Source organism: Elephas maximus, chromosome 1, assembly GCF_024166365.1.
Source record: "Elephas maximus indicus isolate mEleMax1 chromosome 1, mEleMax1 primary haplotype, whole genome shotgun sequence".
NCBI lineage: Eukaryota > Metazoa > Chordata > Mammalia > Proboscidea > Elephantidae > Elephas > Elephas maximus.
This window is the reverse complement of record NC_064819.1, coordinates 118,444,545-118,465,678: the sequence shown is the minus strand read 5'-3', so window position 1 is coordinate 118,465,678 and position 21,134 is coordinate 118,444,545. Positions and strand designations below refer to the sequence as shown.

The window sequence follows — 21,134 nt, the reverse complement described above, 5'->3', positions numbered from 1 at the left end:
CCATGTTGAGACTCAGCTTATGTGTCACAAGAACCCGTTGGGATCTTAGAAGCTCTAGGCCTTCATGTTACTCTGTGCATGCTGTGTCCTGTGTCTTTAATACAATTATCTGTGTACGTATCTCTTTCCTGGGCCATAAGCTCATTCAGTTAAGGATTTGTCTTTGTTTATATGTATGCTAGTTCCATTGCTGGCACAGAAAATGTTTTAATCATTTGAATGGAATCACTAAGGCCACCTCTTCAACAAGATGTCCAGAGTCTCTTGCTGGAAGCTCTGCCTCTCCTGGATACCTGTATCTGTACCTCTCTGGTGGCCTTTCTCAACTTTTACTCTGTATCAGTATTTTTCAATAAATGTCTTGTTTTTTCTCTTAAACAGTAATATCCTTAAGGGCAGGATTTTTACTGGATTCTCTTTGGATACCCAACAGCACTAAGCATGTAGCAAGCACTCAATAAATATCTAAGTGAATGAATAAGTGGGATTGCTATACGTAGAGCTACTTTGCTTTAAAAAAAAAAAAAAGAGAGAAGCAATTACATCAGGATGTGTCTTGTAAAATAGTAGAATGTTAAAACCAGAGGGAGCCCTAGAGACCATTTGTTCAGCGTTTTCCATCATTTGTTCTAGTATTTAGGGTCCCATAGGTATGACACCTGAAAAACTGGGGAGCTTAAGCCTGGGTGAAGCAGCTTTCTCTACTGTAGGACTTCTCAGAGCCTTATGTATGTGTTGAATCATCAAGATGGGGATTAATATGTAAGCTTTCACAGATGTGTTTGACCAGGAACAAGGAATTTTGTTTTCCTCCCGAAAATATCTATTAATATTTTCCAAAAGCTCTGTCCCATGGAACACAGTTGGGAAATACTAATTTGGTTCAACCCTAAACCCAAAGAGATGGACTTTCTTGTGTAAAGGGTATAAAGCTGGTGGCAAACTCATGATCTTTCACACTATTACCCAGACTTCATATTCTTTTTCACCTTTTATCAGCATACCCCTCTGTTTCATCACACACAGTGCCACAGTAGTGAATGTGGGTATGGTAACAGAATGATTGCCCCCCCATTACGGGAACTCATGCCTGGATACAAACTCCTGTCACAGTGATTGGCTGAGTGAGGTCTTCCATCATTTCTTCTTTCAGACCGACTGGCCTGAGGGCTACCAACTTTCAAGTGCTATGAACTTCCGCTGGCCCCAGTGTGTACCCAATAATTTAAAGACCCTGATTCCAAATGCTGGCAGTGAAGCAATTCAGCTCATGAGAGACATGCTTCAGTGGGATCCGAAGAAACGGCCAACAGCTAGTCAGGTTTTCTTCCATTTGATATGTTTCTTATGAAGTTCATACCAAACTAAATAATTTCAACAAGTCTTATGTGAAATATTTTATTTGATAGTGTGGGTGGAAAGTAGTATCAAATACCACTAGAAGTGTACCATATAAGATATACAAACTTAAAATAGTTTGAAACATATTGTGTGTAGTTAAAGTAGTTAAGATTTAAACAGTATAGTTGCTTTGAAAATTAAAGTATAATTCATATGGTACGTCACAATAAATAGCTGTATCTATCTGTATTTGGAGAATGTTTTTAAATATATTATCTTTGAGTTAAGACTGTAGCATTTTTTCATGATACTATTTTATAGTTGGCTTGGGCTAAGAAAAGCCCCTGGGTGGCACGAATGGTTTGCGCTCAACTTTGAGCGTAATTGTTGGAGGTTTGACTTCACTCAGTGGTGCCACGGAAGAAAGGCTTGGCAATCTTCTTCCATAAAGACTACAGCCGAGAAAACCCTATGAACCAGCTCTGCTGTGTAATATACAGGGTCATCATGAGTCAGAATTGATCCAACTCAATAGCAATGGGTTTTTGGTTTTGGGGGGCTAAGAAACTGTAGTAAGCTGGTCACATGAAATAGACCCCAGTGATTCTGACGGTATTAGCCTTCCTGGCCAAACTTTTCTCCTAAAGCAACCTTATTTGTCATTCCAGGCCCTTAGATATCCTTACTTTCAGATCGGGCACCCACTGGGCAGCACCACCCAGAATCTCCAAAATTCAGGAAAACCACAGAAAGACGTTCTGGAAAAGGCAGGCCCACCTCCTCACATTAAACCTGTCCCTCCTGCCCAACCCCCAATCAAGCCACACACGCGGATTTCTTCACGACAACATCAAGGCAGCCAGCCCCCTCCACATCTCGTGTACCCCTACAAAGCAGAGGCCTCCAGGGCCGATCACCTGAGCCATCTCCAGGAGGACAAGCCAAGCCCGCTGCTTTTCCCATCCCTCCACAACAAGAACCCTCAGTCGGTAAGCCATGGAGAGTCACCAGTGGGCTTTGCGTCTGGCTTATTCCTCTTCTCACCCCACTTACTGTGTGAAGTATTTATTTTTCAATTTGTAAGGTCTAATTATAGTAGATTTGTCTTTGTAATCACATGGAATTGTGAAAAGAGCCTTGGCTTTTGATCGTTGTTATGGTTAGGTGCTGTCAAGTTGATTTTCAATGACAGCGACCCCATGCGATAGAGTAGAACTGCACCATAGGGGGGTTTTGGCTGTAATCTCTATGGGAACAGATTGCTAGGTCTCTCTCCCACAGAGCCGCTGAGTGGGTTTGAGCTGCCAACATTTTGCAGCTGAACGCTTAAACTTTGTTCTGCTAGCGCTCTTTGGCTTTAGAATGAGAAGATCTAAATTCAGGTTCTGGCTCTGCCTCTTAATAACAGTGCCACTTTCGTGGACAGCTGTGCAGTAGTGGTTGAGAGCTGGACTCTGCAATGCTACGGTCTCAAATCCCCACTCTGCAGTTAAGAAGCTTGATGACATGTTACTTGGCCTCCCTGCTTCTTGTCTTCACACCTGTAAAATAAGGATAATGTTAGTACCTACCTCATATAATTGTTTTGAAGACTAAGTGAATTAATACTAGAAAATAATTTAACTAGTAGCTGGTGCCTAGTTAGCACCTGATGAATTGTTAGTCATTATTATTAACCCCCACGGGCTCAGTTTCCCCATCTGTAAAAGGAAGATCATAATGCATATCTTGCCCACCAGGCGGGATTGATCACGAGGATCAAGGGTCATGCTGCTTGTGAAAATGTTTTGAAAATCATAAAATGCTGTGCTAATACTTACAGACTATTATTCATGCAAATGCATTTCTTTTTGAGCCCAGATCTTTCTCCTCCTTTTGGCCTGATTTTCAGTAGATTCAGTAAAGTGATAACCCGACAAAGGATTCTTGTTACCATGAGCTTTGTGATGCTGTATGAACAGTCTGTTTTCTAACACCTTTATGTAAAAATCACACATTTTCTGTCAACTAGTATTCACTGAAGGAGCCCTGGTAGCACAATGGTTAAGGACTCAGCTGCTAACCAAAAGGTTAGTGGTTCAAATCCACCTAGCAGCTTTACAGGAGAAAGACCTGGCGATCTGCTTCTGTAAAGATTATAGCCCAAAAAAACCCTACGGGGCAGTTCTGCTCTGTTACATGAGGTCACCATGAGGTGGAATTGACAGCACCCAACAACAACAACAGTATGCACTGACTGTTGATTCCTAGCCAGCACAGTGTGCGATACTGAAAGAGGCTACAGAGATGATCTCTCTAGGCTATTAAGTTTATCCCAACCTACAACCTGGAAATAGTGTGTTAGGAAATTTCCTATTATTGTTAATTTTGTGGTTGAGAACATAGCCAGTTCTTACTGGGTAGTCTACTGTGAAGGCAAGGAAGACATTATTTACATTGTTCTCTGTAAAACAGCAGATTGGCTGACGTCTTAACCATATTCTCTTATCTCTGTACTTACGACAGTGTACATCGTGTTCACTTTTTCAGGGAATGAGAATGAGAGACCTAAGTAAGAATCCAGCCATCCTCCTCACTTCATATATGAGAAGTATCTTAAATTTCTTTTAAAAAAATCTTTGTTTTATACAACTTCATGCCCCATTGGATGCAAACCAATGAAATGTGTCAGGATAGATGAGACATAGAAGGGTTGGGGTTGTGTTTTCCATGATTGCCCTTTCAGATAAGCAGTGCATCTTGGGAATGATGTGACCAGGATCCTCCTTTGCATAACAGAGGAAGTTCAGATGAGAATTGCTCATGAGTGAGCTCCATTAATGCCAGGTATTGCTTTTTTGTCTCTCTACTTGCATACACAGAATATCCTAGCTGATCCGGAGCACAAAAATGGTGAGATCAAGCCAAAGAGTAGGAGAAGGTGGGGTCTTGTTTCCAGGTCAACAAAGGATTCGGATGATTGGGCTGACTTGGATGTCTTAGATTTCAGTCCAGCCCTCACCAGGATTGACCTGAAGAACAAGAAAAGACAGAGTGACGAAACTCTCTGCAGGCAAGTGTTCTGCTGATGTGTGTAAGCAGACAGGATCTGGGGTTTGTAAGATTATTTTTCACATATCTGGTGATGCTTACTTGCTCATGCTGACCTAAAACATGTTGTCTTGATTCAGATTTGAGAGTGTTTTGGACCTGAAGCCCTCTGAGCACATGGGTACAGGAAATAGTGCCCCCACCCAGACTTCCTCTCAGAGGCGAGACACGCCCACCTTGAGATCTGCAGCCAAGCAGCATTACTTGAAGCACTCACGATACTTGCCTGGTAACAGAAATGCCTTGTCTTTACTTTGATCATTGATAAAAAATCATTTTCTTGGAATCAAATATTCACAAAGATCCTGTTTTGGGAGACAGATATTTGGGGGTATCTCTTCAGAACTGGTAAGAACATCAGAGAAATAGTTGCTGAAACCCAAGCTTCATATTTTTTTCTTATATAGTGCTTAAGATAAGAAACTTGACACAGGAAACCAGATCCAACCTCTGAGAAAGGAGGAACTGGCAAGAGCCAGACAGCATATCTGAGGCCTTCCCAGCAGACCAAGGATTAGGAGAAACTGCCAGTCTTGTGTGTTTTAGGAAGCCAGAGGGTACAAGCTTGGTCACACCATCTGGGCAGTACTACAGGGGTTAAGTTTAAAATGATCGTTTGATAAATTCCTAATCCTCTCTCTAGATTCTCCGTATTCTAAGCTTTAAAGCATGAACCCATCATTCATTCACAAATTCAATCACTTAACAAATACTTATTGAGCATCTACTATGTGCTGGTCACTGGAAATCTGGTCAGCAAAAGAGCCAACAAAAGTCACTTGATTGCACAACTCCAGGGTGCTCCGTCCACATCATAGCCTATGGAATGGCTTTATACAGCAGCCCTGCAGACAATGTCCTCACCCTTGTGCAGCTTATCTTCTAGTGGTGGGGAGGCAGACATTAAACAAATAGACAAACACAGTAATTATAATTGGTGATAAATAACATAAAGGTTGATAGAATGGGGGAAGAGGCACAGCTTTAGATAGAGTCGTCAGGAAAGTACTGTCTGAGTAAGTGACTGTCAACTGGGTGCCGAAGAATGAGAAGGAGCCAAATATGCAGAGAGCCAAGGGAAGAGCACACCAGGCAGAGGAGAGAGCAAGTGCAAAGGCTCTGAGGCAGGAAAGGGCTTGGCCTGTGAGAAGAACAGCAGAGAGGCCTGTGTGGCCAGAGCATAGTAAGAGAAGGATGCTGTAGTAGGAGGAGTCTCTGGGTGGTGCAGATTGTTAATGTGTTCAGCTGTTAAAGGCTGGAGGTTCAAGTCCACCCAAAGGTGCCTTGGAAGAAAGGCCTGGTGATCTGCTTCTGAAAAATCAGCCATTGAAAATCCTATGGAGCACAATTCAGCTCTGGCACACATGGGATCACCATGAGTCAGAGTCAACTCAATGGCGGTTGGTTTGGTTAATGTCATATAAGGCAATATTGGAGAGGTGGGCAGGGGGCTTATCTTTTGGGGTCTTGTAAGAAATTTGGATTTTCTTTCATGAGCAGTGGGAAGCTCTCGAAGGGTTGTAATTGGAGTGTAGAATGGGTGAGGCTTGGCAAGCTGTAGCCATGTCCAGGTGAGGGGATGGACTTGGACCGGAATGAAGTCAGAAGGAAGGGATGGAGGTGGGAATGGCAGGCCCTGCTGGTGCGTTAACTTCTTCGCTTCTAAATACTGCCAGACTTTATCGGGCTTGGCATGTGGCCTTAAGAAGATTGGCGCGAGGATGAGAGACTAGAGGACGGGGTATAGCAATGATACAAGTGTGAGTGGCAAAGACTCGAAGGACAGTGACCACAGGCAAAACGGAGCAGGGGAGGAGCAGGCAAAAAGGGAGTAGGAGAGCAACTTCCAAATGGCTGTAGGGGAAAAGGGAAAGGATAAAAGATGAATTCCATCCTTCTGTTCTGAAAAGCAGCTGCCACTCCTGATGTAAGAGGGAAAGTGAGCAGGTCTGGAGGGAAAGTGGGGTGTTAGGGTTTGGCTTGCAGTCGAAGTGATGGCGCGTTCACTCAACAGGCATGTTCTAGTCAGTGAGGGTTGTTGGTACAGACGCAAGTCATCAGCACGTACGTGGTGGCAGTGACAGTCCAGGTGAGGTGAGAAGATGGGACTTCAGGAACAGAGTGCAGACAGAGAAGAGCAGAGGGCTCAGAGCTAGGAGGCAAAGGTGGAGGGTAGAGAACAGTTTGGACAAGTGGCAGAAAAGTAGTAGCCTGTGAAGGGGGACGATTAGGAATGTCTGGGAGCACTGAAGCCCAGGTGAACACCAGAGAGAGTCAAGACAGATCCATTGGTAGAAGCCTAGGAGACCTCTCTCAGGCCACCCACAAGTGAGACAACATACTACTCCCCCGACCCCAGCTGCCAAAGGCAGCATCTTCCCTCTGCCATCTATCACACTGACACCATCCAAGTTGATTTTGCTTTGATTGTTGCATGACAGGAAATTTTGATCAATTGGATTCTGCATGAATTTCATCTCTGAAGTTGGGTGCAAGATTAAATATGTATTTTACATTTTAAAATCATTTGTTCTCTATTAGGAATAAATATAAGAAATGGCATACTTCCAAATCCAGGCAAGGATTTTATTCCGTCTAATCCGTGGTCTAGTTCTGGTTTGTCTGGAAAATCTTCAGGGACAGTATCAGTAATCAGCAAAATAAATTCAGGTGAGCAATGATTCTTAACTCTTTAAAGACAAAAAGCAGATTATCTGGGTGTGGCAAGATGGGTACAGAGAGACATGAGACAAGAGGGCCTCTTTTCTCTTGGCAGCAGACCCTGGGGACTCAGCCAACTCCCCCTGGGGTCTCCCCTCGAGAGTAGCTGGACAGTAGAGCATAGTCTACTCTTGCTCAAGGGAAAAACAAAAATAACTTAAAAAGTCTGACTGCCAACGCCCTGGGCTGCAGAGGCTGACCTCCTGAGATGGAAGTCAGTCTCTGCCTGCCTTGTTCCAGCACTTCCCCTCGTTGTGATCCAGCCTTAGGCCCAGGACATCAATGTCCCTTCACATTGGTAGGGGGACTGGCAGGCCTTTTGTTTGTTTTTTTCGAATGGATGAAGGAATGTCATAAGACTTCCAGGCAGATTGACCCTGCTCTCAGCAGACCAGTTGTCCACATGGTTTTTTCCTAACAGTGGCAGTCCCTGCTTCTGCACCTATATTGCCAAGTAAATCATGTGGGCTTCACTTCTCCCTGCCTTTGTCCTATGTGCTTATTTATTTTAAGAAATACAAAAAAGAAGAAGATAATACATCAACATCCAGGCACCCACAACCCAACTTAAGAAATTAAACTTTGCAAATACTCATGAAGAGAAGTATCTAGCCCTTTCTTTCCTCCCTTCCCCCCTCCCTAATGGCCTGATTTAGGTGTTTATTATCCCCACACATGTGTTCATTTATTTATTTTACTATACGTGAAATATGTAGTATGGTTTTGCATGTTTTAAAATTTATATGAATGTGATTCTGGATCTCCAGTTCACTCATTTGAATAAATACGTGTGTGTGTGTAGCAGTTAAACACAAACACGTATATTCCATACCATACCACATTTATACTACACCATAATTTATCTCTTCTCTTCTTGATGAACATGTAGATTGTTTATAATTTTTGCTATTAGAAAGAGTGCTGAAATGGGCATTGTTGTACCTCATTTGTTGTGCCTATGTGTGAGAGTGTCTCTGGGTATAATAACTAGGAGTAACTATTTTAGGTTAAAGGATATGCTCATCTCCAACTTTACAGATATCGCCAAGTTGCTCTCCAGCAGGGTGTGCGAGTTACGCTGCATCCTTGATACCACTTGGTACTGTCAAGATTGCAAATTTGTGCTAATCTGGGTGTGAAATGGTTATCTTATTGTGGTTTAAACTTGCATGTCCTGTTTACTAATGAGATTGAGCATCTTTTCTGGTGTTTATTGACCATAAGTGTCTTCCCTTTTGTGACTTGCTTGTTCAGCTTCAGCACCCATTTTTGTATGTATTTATTCACCAAAAATGCAAAACATGTTCCAGCTGACCAACACAACTCCTCCCAGACCATTCTTCCCACTCTGCCTTAAGCAGTTTCCAGGAACACTGTGTTGTGAAGACAGAAAGCAATTCTTATTAACTCTTTTCCTAACAGATTTAACTTCTGTTTATGTAATGGCCAAGAATAACATTCTTCATTATTCCATGTGTACTTTTAAGCTTTAATAACAAGGGTTATATATAGTCATCCATCTATCCAATATATATTATCTACTATATGCAAGGCATTCCATTAACCTCCTAGAATACAAAGACGCATAGTATACAGTTCCGGCCATTAAAGCACTCTCAGTATGTAAATGCCATAAAAGTGAATTATCTTAATCCTGGGTAATTTTTATGATTATAAAAATAATGCACGAAGATTTGTTGACAAGAATATTTGGTGTAGATTTGTAATAGCCAAGTAGTCAAGAGAATGTGTATGTTGATCCATAAGAGAATAACTGTATTCTAGAGTTTGTAAGTACTGACATGGAAGGATAAGCAGTCTATATTATAGAGTGAAAAAAAAAGGAAATTTCAAAGCAGAGTAAACCTAGTTTTATAAAAAAGGAAAAAGAAAAATGTCAAAATTAACAACTTCTGTTTGGTTGCAACCTACAGGCGTAGCACTGTCTTGCCCGCTCCCCCCCCCGCCGTCTTTCTGACCGTGTGGTATGGTGGGATGTGCTGCTCAGAATTCACTACCATTTTCCTCTGAATTCATCTTTTTCCCCTAAAAGGAAAAACTTAACTCACGATTGTTCTGCACTGCTTTCCTTTATCCCTGTTCGTGTCATGCATACGTGCCTTTGTAATAACAAGCTTTTGCTTTTGCAAATCAGTTGGTTCCAGCTCTACAAGTTCTAGTGGACTGACTGGAAACTACATCCCTTCCTTTCTGAAAAAAGAAATCGGCTCTGCTATGCAAAGGGTTCACTTGGCACCTATTCCAGATCCTTCCCCTGGTAAGTTCTATTTCAGATTATTCATGAATTCATTCAATAAATAGTTATAGAACAGCTGCTGTGTGCCAGGCATGTTATAGGCCTGTGCACAGTGAATGAGAGAGATAAAAGCCCCTCTCTTCGTGGAGCTTCACTGTTAATTGTGGACAGAGAGACAGACAACAGTAAGCTGGATAAGTATAGCATATAGTATGTCAGATGGTCATAAGGGCTAAGGAGAAATATAAAGTAGGCAGGAAGTAGGGAATGTGGGGGTTAAAGTGTGGGGTGCAGTTTTCCATTTTCAATTGGGTAGACAGAGAAGCTGACTGCAAAGGGGATGTTGAGTAAAGATCTGAAGGAGGTGTATGAGGGAGCCATGTACTGTGAGAAAGTTCCAGACATGGGAATTGTGAGTGCAAGAGCTTTGAGGAATAGCAAGGAGGCTAGAACGTAAGAGTGGTATGAGTGAGAGGACCAGGCAGAGGCACAGGAAGAAGAGGTCAGCGAGGTACCAAAAGGTCTGATGGTGTTGGCCCTGCAGGCCACCATCATCTCCTCTGAGTGACATTAGAGCCACTGGAGGGTTTTGAGCAGGAGAGTGACGTGATCTGATTTCCATATTAACAGACTCGCTCAGGCTCTGGTTTTCACTAGACCGAAGGGGAGCAAGGTGGGAAGCAAGGAAACCAATTAGGTAGCTGTTGCAGTTACCCAGGCAAGAAATGACACTGGCTTGGGCCAGGGTGGTAATAGTTGAGGTGGTAAAGTATTATCAAATTTTGCCAGAAGGATTTGCTGACAAATTCTAAGTGGGAAGTGAGAAAAAGAGAGGGTTCAAGAATGACACTAATATTTTGTGTCCATGTTGTATAGTGACAACTATAGAACGGACTTGTCCTTACTGAGATAGGGGAGACTGTGGAGGAAAGATCAGGGGCTCAGTTTGGGGCATGCCTAGTTGAGATACCTGTTAGACATCCAAGTGGAAATGTTGAATAGGCACTTGGGTATGCGATTCTTGATCTCAGAGGAGTAGTCTGGGCTAGAAATATGAATGTGGGAGTCACCAGTATATATAGATGGGAAGTAAAGCCACGAGTCTGGATGCAAGTACCAAGGAGATGAGTGTGGGTGGAGAAGAGAGGAGGGCCAAGGATTGAACCCTGGGACCACTACAATATTAAGAGGTTCAGGTGATGAGAAGGAGCCAGAAACGGACAAGCAAAGGGCAATCTGTAGGTAGGAGGGAGACCAAGAGAGTGGTGTCCTGGAACCAAGTGAAGTCCTTCAAGGCGGAGAGAGAGATCATGGGTGTCAGTTGCTGCAGAGAAGCCAAAGAAGATGAGGACCAAGAAGTAACCACTGAATTTAGCAATGAGGAGTCATTGTGCTCTTGACAAGAGAAGTTTCAGAGAGTATAAAACTGATGGGCGGGGGCTTCAAAAGAGAATATGTATGTATTAAAAACCATTGAATTGTACACTTCTTACATGGGTGGATTTTATTTATGGTACGCAGATTATAGCTCAATAAAGTGGTTTAAAAAGAGAAAGTATAAACCAAAACCCGTTACCATTCAGGTCAACTCCGACTCATAGCGATCCTATAGTATAGAATAGAACTGCCCCGTGGGATTTCCAAGGCTGTAAATCTTTATGGAAGCAGATTGCCACATCTTTCTCCCTCAGAGCAGCTAATGAGTTCGAACCTCCAACCTTTCAGTTAGTGGTTGAGTGCTTAACCACTGCAAAACCAGGGCTTCTTGAAGAAAGAATAGGTACTTATTAATTATAAAAGGAAAAATAGTAACTTTACAGTAGTGACAGCAGGTGAATACCACCTTCACCAGGTGATCAAACCAAACATCCCCAATGCAGGGACAAGCCAACATCATGTACCTCCTAATAAGATGCAGCCTTCCTTCTGAAGTATTCCTGCCAAAGCCACAGGGCCTGAATCTCATCATGAGGAAACAGACAAACTCAACAAAAGGGATAATCTGTAAAAGAACTGGCCTATTCACTCAAAAAAAATGCCAGTATCAAGAAACACAAAGAAAAGCTGGGGAATTATTCCAGATTAAAGGAAACTAAAGAGACATGACAAGTAAATATAGTAGATGACTGGATCATGGACTGGGGAATATCACTATTGAGGCAATTAATAACAGTGGGATGAGATAGATTTACCTCAATATTAAATTTCCTGATTTTGATAACTGTACTATGGTTGTGTAAGAGAATGAATTTCTTAAGAAATATACCTTGAAGTATAAGGGGGAAAAGGGTATCGTGCCTTCAATTTATTTTCAAATGATTTAGGAAAAAAAATGCATATATAGAAAAAGTAAAGGGGGAAAATGTAAACAATTGATAAATCTATGGTAAGAGTTTATGAGAGTTTCTTATATTCTTCTTGCAACAGTTTTATAAGTTTTAAACTATATCAAAATAAACAGTTACATAAGTTGTTAATGAGTCTTCTACCAATCCTGTTGCCACATCCATCTTCATATGCTCCAGCTACTCATATTATTTGCTCGGCATAGAGATTGAATAAGTATGGTGAAAGGATACAACCCTGACTCATACCTTTCCTGATTTTAAACCACATAGTATCCCCTTGTTCTGTTCAAACAACTGCCTCTTGATATAGGTAAAGGTTCCTCATGAGCACGATTAAGTGTTCTGAAATTCCCGTTCTTCACAATGTTACCTGTAATTTGTTATAATCCACACAGTCAAATGCATTTGCATACTCAATAAAACACAGGTAAACCTCTTTCTGGTATTCTCTGCTTTCAACCAAGATCCATCTGACATCGGGCAGTAATATCCCTCATTCCATGTCCTCTTCTGAATCTGCCTTGAATTTCTGGCAGTTCCCTGTCAATGTACTGCTGTAACCATTTTTGAATTATCTTTGGCAAAGTTTTACTTGTGTGAAATATTAATGATATTATTTGATAATTTCTGCAATCTACTGGATTACCTTTCTTTGGGATGGACATAAATATGAATCTCTTCCAGTTGGTTGACCGGGTAGCTGTCTTCCAAATTTCTTGGCATAGATGACTGAGTGATTTCAGCTCAGCATCTGTTTGTTGGAACATTTCAGTTGATATTCCATCAATTCTTGGAGCCTTGTTTTTCTCCAGTGTCTTCAATGCAGCCTGGCCTTCTTTCTTTGATACTGTTTTAGGCTGGGTTCTCTAGAGAAGCAAAACCAGTAAAGTGTATAAATATATAGAGAGAAAGATTTATATCAAGGAAACAGCTCATGGGATTGTAGAGGCTGGAATGTCCCAAGTCCGTGGATCAGGATAGCGGCTTCTCCTGATTCACGTAGCCACAGTGGGTGGCAAACCCAAGATCAGCAGGAGAGTAGGGCTCCTGCTCAAAGGCTGCGAAGATCTATGAATCCCAAGATCAGCAGATAAGCTGCTAGCTCAAGACCCAAGAACCAGAGGTCAGATGAACAGGAGGCAGCTGCAGAATCCAGAGGAGGCAACAGCAGAACATCCACTTATATTCAGATGCCGGCCACATGCCCAAGGAAACTCCCATTCAACTAATTGGCTACTCACAGCAGATCCCATCCTGTGGGTGATCACATATAAAAACTGAGAATCATGGCCCAGCCAAGTTGACACACAATCTTAACCATCACAAATACCATCAGTTCTTGATCATATGCTACCTCCTGAAGTGGTTGAACATCGACCAATTCTTTTGGTACAATGATTTTGTGTATTCCTTCCATGCATCCTGCATTGTTCAATTATTTTCCCCTTTAATATTGAAATTAATATAGAATCCTTTAATATTGCAACTCGAGGCTTGAATTTTTTCTTCAGTTCTTTCAGCTTGAGAAATGCCAAGTGTGTTCTTCCCTTTTGGTTTTCTAATTCCAAGTCTTTGCACATTTCATTATAATGCTTTGTCTTCTTAAGCCACCTTTTTAAATCTTCTGTTAAGCTCTTTTTCTTCATTATTTCTTCCATTTGCTTTAGCTACTCTATGTTCAAGAGCAAGTTGCAGAGTCTCTTCTGATATCCATTTTGATCTTTTCTTTCTTTCCTATTTTTTTAATGACCTCTTGATTTCTTCATGTATGATATCCTTGATGTCATCCCACAACTTGTCTGGTCTTCAGTCCCTCATTAGCATTCAGTGCATCAAATCTCTTCTTGAAATGGTCTCTAAATTCAGGTGAGATATATTCAAGGCCATATTTTGACTCTCATGGACTTGTTTTAATTTTCTTCAGCTTCAGCTTTTTTTTTTTTACTTGCATATAAGCAATTGATAATCTGTTCCATAGTTGGCCCCTAGCCTTGTCCTAAATGATGATATTGAGCTTCTCCATTGTCTCTTTCCACAGTGTAGTTAATTTGATTACTGTGTATTCCATCTGTCGAGGTCCGCGTGTATAGTCACAGTTTATGTTGTTGAAAAAAGGTATTTGCAATGATTAAGTCGTTGGTCTTGCAAAATTCTATCATGTGATCTCTGGCATTGTATCATCACCAAGGCCATGTTTTCCAACTACTGATCCGTCTTTGCTTCCAACTTCACATTTCAATCACCAGTAATTATCAATGCCTCTTGATTGAATGTTTGATTAATTTCAGACTGCAGCAGCTGATAAAAAAAAAAAATCCTCTATTTCTTCATCTTTGGCATTAGTGATTGGTGCATAAATTTGAATAATAGTCATATTAACTGATCTTCCTTGTAGGTGTATGGATATTATCCTATCACTGACAGTATTGTACTTCATGATAGATCTTGAAATGTTCTTTTTGACAATGAATGTGACATCATTCCTCTTCAATTTGTCATTCCCTGCATAGTAGACCATATGATTGTCTGATTCAAGACGGCCAGTTCACTAATGCCTAGGACTAGGTCTTCATGCATTCCATTTCATTTTTGATGACTTTCAATTTTCCTAGATCCATACTTGGTACATTCCACATTTCGATTATTAATGGATGTTTCTTCTTATGTTGAGTTATGCCACATTAGCAAATGAAGGCCCTGAAAGCTTGATTCCGTCCACGTCATTAGGGCTGACTACTTTGAGGAGGCAGCTCTTCCCCAGTTGTGTTTTGAGTGCTTCCCCCAACCTGAGGGGCTCATCTTCTGTCACTATACCAGACAGTGTTCGACTGCTGTTCATAAGGTTTTCACTGGTCACTTTTTTTTAGACGTAGATTGCCAAGTCCTTCTTTCTAGTCTGGAAGCTCTGCTAAAACCTGTCCACTGTGGATGACTCTGCAGGTATTTGAAATACTGGTGGCAAAGCTTCCAGCATCACAGCAACATGCAAGCCACCACAGTACAACAAACAGACAAGTGGTGGTTTCATGTTGGGATATTTTCTCTTTATAACTGAGTAATATTTCATTGCATGTATGCCACGTTTTGTTTATCCATTCATCTGTTGATGAACATTTAGGTTGTTTCTACCTTTTGGCAATTGTGACTAGTGCTACAATGAACATTGATGTACATATGTCTTTTGGTATCGCTGCTTCCAACTTCCTTGATATATCTGGGAGTGGAATTGCTGGTTCATATGGTAGCTCTATGTTTAACTATTTGAGGAACTGCCAAGGCAGAGGTTTTGAAGACCATCTTTCTTCCTGAGAAAGAAGGAGATTAAAGCGGAAAGAGCACGGTTTATAGTTCAGGCATACCTGAGCTCAAGCCCCTGTTCATGAGGCAGTGTGGGTCAGAATGCAACAGTGACTGTTGTAATATTCATCATTAATGATGATGCCTAAGTGGACATTGCTGCCCAGCCAGTTCCCCAAATGACTACAAAAGAGCAGAACAGTGGCCCTTGGCTATTTGTCAGACTTAAACTGACTGGTAGTCCCACTGAAAGGAAGACACAAATGGTTCTAGTGAAAGGAGGGCTTGGAGCCTTGATCAGCATCAGTTCACAGTTGCCTGGCAACTGGCTGAGGCTACAGTGGGCTGTGTTTAACCATAACACAAAACCAAAAGTGACCTGTTGTCTCGATGTTACCATTTCTTTCTCTGAGCTATCTGCATATGAAATAAAGACCTAAAGATAAAAAAATTCACTCTGGCAAATCCCTGTGGCCTCATTAGAACATTTATAAATAGATTAACAATCCCTCATCCCAAAATGAAACATGTCCTGAATTTGCCACCGCCATCAACCTTACCAATGTTAGTGATGAAGATGTGGGGTGAATGGAGGGAGGTCTTATCAGGGTCCTGGAGCTTGTATAAAGAGCCCTGACGGGGAGAAACTTCTCAGGGGCTTTCTGAAATCCACAGCACTATCTAGTATGAGATCTGTATGCTTTGGGGATCCCAGTAACTATAAACCATCTATGTAAGACAGAAAGAATGAATGAATGATGTTCAACTTCCTCACTGCTAGATCTATGAAATTCTTTTTTCTGTCAGAGAAATCCCCTCAGAATTCCTTTTCACTGAAAATTTGCCTTCCTAATTTCTTCCAACGTCTCCCATGTGGAGAAATAATATTCCTTTTTATTGACAAATTCTGACACTTGTAAGTTGAGCGAACTTAAGCCAAACTGCACTGGCACCCTCCCTGGGCCTCAGCTTCTTTTTATTATTATTATTTTTTATTGTGCTTTAAGTGAAAGTTTACAGTTCAAGTCAGTTTTTCATACAAAATTTATACACACCTTGCTATGTGACTCTAGTTGCTGTCCCTATATTGTGACAGCACACTCCTCCTTTCCACCTTGTATTTCCCGTGTCCATTCAATCAAAAAAAAATTTTTTTTTATTCAATCAGATCCTGTCCCTTTCTGACTTCTCATCTCACCTCAGGACGGGAGCTGCCCATTTAGTCTCATGTGTCTACTTGTGGGCTGCAAGGTTATTGTGAAGATTAGAAATAACATGCATATAGTCTCCAACAACACAGTAGCCATATAATAAACAGCGGTAGTTTTTTATTATTGATATAAAAACAAAGTACAGTATATCAACTAATATTAGCTACTCTGAGACTTTGAGTGGGAGGCAACATGTTCCTGTTGAACTTTTTTTGTATTCTGACATTTTTGTCACCAAGATGCATTTACCTGCAGTTTGCTTGCATGAGTCCTGTATCAATCTGGCCATCCTTTTTCTTTCATGTGCAGGTTATTCGTCTCTGAAGACTGTGAGACCTCATCCTGGGCGGCCCTTTTTCCACACTCAACCTCGAAGTACTCCTGGGCTGATGCCCCGGCCCCCGGCTGCCCAGCCGGTGCACGGCCGGACGGACTGGGCCTCCAAGTACGCGTCTCGGCGGTGACTGTGGAGAGGCCCCTTGTAGGGAAAGCAGGACACTTTCCCTCGACTCTCTGTGGTATTCTACCTGCAAGAAACGTGCAGACGATGGAAAACGAACACTTTATAGTTATTTTCTGAATGGAGACATTTCAATCTTTTTTTTTTTTCTTTAAGTTATTATTTTTTTTAAATATTGATTTGAAGGCAATACCCTTTTTTTGTACAAAGTTATTCTAAAACTGGGTCCTGTTATTTTCTTAAACAGCAGCATTTTGTATATATGGATTATGTTGGGATTTTATACAGTCAACTTTGTAATGAATTTTTTAAAGGTTAATTGATTTTCCTTTGGGGTTCCAGATAATATTTTATACAGATTTTTAAAAATGTGATGAAATTGATGCAGTATTGCAATAGGGGTGCAATTTAGGGTTGTATGATAAAGGGTTATTTACTCAGTGTGTGTGGATATTTGTGAAGTGGTTGAATTTTCAATGTGGCACACTTGGTACTTCATTCTTTCTTAGACTGGCATTAGCATTAGAAAAGTGATCACCTGTTTTTCTCGACACCATGTCATGTCATTAGATTGATTTTTTTGACACCATGGTGCTGTTCCAAAAGGACCAGCTATTATGTAATTTGGTTTGTTCTTATTTCTCAGATGAAGGACCTCTAATACTCTTTAAAATGTTTACAAAACAATTGCAAAAATTAAGATGATTGGAGATATCCAAACGAGGCCAAGTTTAATCATACTGTGCCATTACGTTCTTTTTTTTGTTCTTCCTTCATTTTTGAAATCAAATTAGTAAGTTCACACAAAAGGGGAGCTTTTCAAGTCAAAAGGTTCTCCGCATAAAGGTTAACACAGTCAATTAAACTTCTGTCCCTGCCAGGGTGCATGAGCAAGAAGCTAAGTTTCAGAGCAGCAGGAGATTTTTTATTATAATAACTGATAGAATTGTGCATTGAGCTCAGTTCTCTAGACCTGGTTAGGAGCAGACAATGAATAAGTTTCTGTCCTAGTCAAATTCTCAGGGATTTATGGCAGAGGTTCCACTTCTCTGGGAAGTCCCGATTGCCACCTTCTTAGTGTTCATAGTGCCACATTTGCACACTTAACCCTTTTGTAGCTCCTTTCAGCAGTGAGGAGAACTCTATTACATTGAGCAGAGGCTGATCCATTGAGAAGGATGTTTACAACAGTCTTGAAAATGACAAAGCTAGTTTGGAGACAGAAAAAAACAAAAAGTCCACTATCATCCATCTCTATATGTTACGTTCGTTTCCACCCACAGTTACTTGAAAGGCCCAAAAGGCAGGAGAGAAGATCACTGCCAGGGAACGCAATATTATTCCAACAGTATATTGACTCATACTTTCCTAGAGCTCAAGCTACTCTTTGAGGTTGACAGATTCCAAGATACAGCAAGTCAAACCCTATAAAATTATCATTTTTGTAGGTTAATATGATTAAAAAAAAAAAATTTTTTTTTTTTTTTTAGTATGATAGGTTAAGATAAATATTGTCGTTTGCGTATGGTTCGACCCAATAAGTCAGTATATGACTGCTTTGGTGTATGAATACTGTGCTGCAGTCTGAATGAATTAGCATGGATTCCAAAGGGCCCTAACCTATCATCAAGGAGTAAGTTATGTTTTGAAGAATCTGGTTCAAAAATATACTTGACTAAGGAATCGACTGTACAGCAGCAGGCCTTGGTTTGATTTTTGGAAACAGCTATGGTCCTTGGGCATGAGAAAAGTACATAATGGATGTGGATTTGATAAGTAATATTTTCCTGTTAACAAACTGGCAGCAAAGCTTAAGAAAATACATATGTATATGCAAGCACAACTTGAAGCTGAATTCATTTCTGTGTTATATTCTCAACTCATTATCTAAAGCAACAGAAAATGTGTTTTCAGAGATGAGCCTTTTACTATGAAGTTAATATTTATTTTTCCTTTCTGTGTTACGTATAAAAAGTAAGTTTATCTGAAACCTTACTCAGCTTGTTGGAAAGCTGGGTTTAAATTGTAAATATCCCCTAGAGGAGCAAATGGACAGTGAATACCATATTCTTGGCACTCTAGCTTATGTTAAGATTTTTTGAATTGACAAACCTAGTTGTCTGGTTATTACATACCATAGAATTGTTTTTCTAATACTTCCGTAGAGCCTAACTTTGGAAAAATATTTCACTTTTCTTCCTATTTTCCTCTCCTTTGTTTACCAGCGAACACCTTCCCTTGGGAAGCCATATGCACTTATTCCTACAAAAGTGAAAAAACAGATGTACAGCTGAGAAAACTAGAAGACCAAAAAGCAATCTGAATTCTAAAGAGCTAGCAACATCTCATAAAGTACTCTTTTTCCCCCAAAGGAAACAGAACAAGTAGTGTATTCAAGCTATGTACTATAGGAGGGAATCACGACCATTTTCTGTTAAGTGAAAATAAAATGCTCCATAGATTTTTAGAGTTTATTTCTAATGCAAGACAACAGGAATGATGAGTTGTAACTGTATCCACTTATGACCATACCTCTTTTTCGTCAGAAAGCTTTCTAGGATGTCAGGAGATGGTACAGGGGTGGCTCTCATTCCATGCCCAAAGGTTCAGTGACAATGGCGGGTCCTACTAGACCATGCACAGTAGGGAAGCTGCATTCACATAAAAGCTATATTTGGGATGCTTGTCCATTTTACAATAAAATTCCATTAAGTACATAAGCCCTCACCCAGCTTATATATAATAGGATTTATGTTGGAAGAAATTGATTTTCAAACAATTTCTTAGATACATCTCTTGCCTACAGGGTTATAGACATCTAATAAAGTTATACTATGTCCTCTACTGGAGTTAGCAAAAATTGAATCAAGGCAACACATCTAAAAGAAAACAAGAAATGTTATGTTTTCAAGTGCAAATACAGGTAATCTGGGAGTTAGTGAACACCAAGTTTTCTCATGAAGTAGCATTTCCCTACCATTAAGCCATTGCTGGAAACCCTGGTGGTGTAGTGGTTAAGTGCTACAGCTGCTAACCAAGAGGCTGGCAGTTCAAATCCGCCAGGCGCTCCTTGGAAATGCTATGGGGCAGTTTTACTCTGTCCTATAGGGTCGCTATGAGTTGAAATCAACTCAATGACAGTGGGTTTTTTTTTTTTTTTAAGTCATTGCTTTGTGCCATTTAGGGGAGAAAAAAAACGAGAATACAGGCTATATGTTACAGTTCAATGTATGACCAAAAACAGTTACATTTATGAGAAAATGTTTGACATGCAAATGTTTATATCATTTAAAGCATACTGTAGAGACTTATTTGTGTAATAAATGTTAATTTTTAGAAGGATTTAAAATGATTTTTACACTTTTTAACCAAATGTACAGTAATTTTATATAATTTATTATGAGGGCCTTCATATGGCAACGATTAAGAAGACAGACTGGAGGCAAATATCACAATCTGTATTATCAGTTTCTTATAGATACTGTGCTAATGTGACTTTAAAATGACCTGAACGAAGTCTTCTGATTTCAGATATCTCAGCTCGGTTACTTGATTTGATTATAAAGAAGTAAATAACTGAGACTATAAAGCAAATATTCATAATAATGAAAAGATAGGACAGAAAATCCTTAAGCAAGACCCTTCTGAAATAAAATGTTGCTTTTTTAATAGTTTGTCTGAAGGTGTTTAAGAATATTAATTAACTTTACGTAAGGCAAATTCTCCTGCTCCAAATAAAGTTACAGTTTAAGAAAAATTTGGTTTGAGTATTCTGTTTTTATTTTCGTGTTCTTCCATCAAAACATTGTTGTTAAGTGTCATCAGGTTGTTTCTGACTCATAGTGATCCTGTGTACAACAGAACAAAACACTGCCCTGTCTTGCACCATCCTCACAATAGTTGCTATGTTTCAGCCCATTGTTGCAGCCACTGCGTCAACCCATCTCATCAAAGTCTTCCTCTTTCTTGCTGACCCTCTACTTTACCAAGCGTGATGTCCTCCGGGGACTGGTCTCTCCTGATAACACGTCCAAAGTACGTGAGATGAAGTGTCGCTATCCTCCCTTCTAAGGAGCCTTCTGGTTGTACTTCTTCCAAGATAGAGTTGTTCATTCTTCTGGCAGTCTACAGTATATTCAATATTCTTCGCCAACACCACAATTTAAATGCATCAATTCTTCGGTCTTCCTTATGCATTGTCCAGCTTTCACATGTTTGTGAGATGATTGAAAATACCAAGGCTTGGGTCAGGTGCACCTTAGCATCAAAACATAACACTAGGATTTCCTAATATTCATATATTAATCTGTTTATTTGGAATTTTGATATTTTACAACTTCTCTTTAATGCTTCGTACGGCATTAGTGCCCTAAAATGGGAAGCGTATGCTTAGAACAGCAGTACAAAGA

The 21,134-nt window shown here is 40.4% G+C and overlaps 1 protein-coding gene across 4 annotated transcripts in view; it reads left to right on the top strand.

Moving 5' to 3' along the window:
* The window catches only part of CILK1 (ciliogenesis associated kinase 1), a 68,989-nt gene extending 48,538 nt beyond the window's left edge, over positions 1–20,451 (top strand). For all 4 annotated transcript variants that reach the window (XM_049894375.1, XM_049894354.1, XM_049894365.1 and 1 more), the window contains 7 exons: positions 1,154–1,321; positions 2,010–2,330; positions 4,203–4,393; positions 4,512–4,660; positions 6,973–7,101; positions 9,308–9,430; positions 16,575–20,451. In XM_049894375.1, coding sequence (XP_049750332.1) covers positions 1,154–1,321; positions 2,010–2,330; positions 4,203–4,393; positions 4,512–4,660; positions 6,973–7,101; positions 9,308–9,430; positions 16,575–16,729 — 1,236 coding nt within the window. In that variant the 3' untranslated portion in view covers positions 16,730–20,451. The remainder of the gene's footprint in view (positions 1–1,153; positions 1,322–2,009; positions 2,331–4,202; positions 4,394–4,511; positions 4,661–6,972; positions 7,102–9,307; positions 9,431–16,574) is intronic.
* Positions 20,452–21,134: the final 683 nt, after the last annotated feature.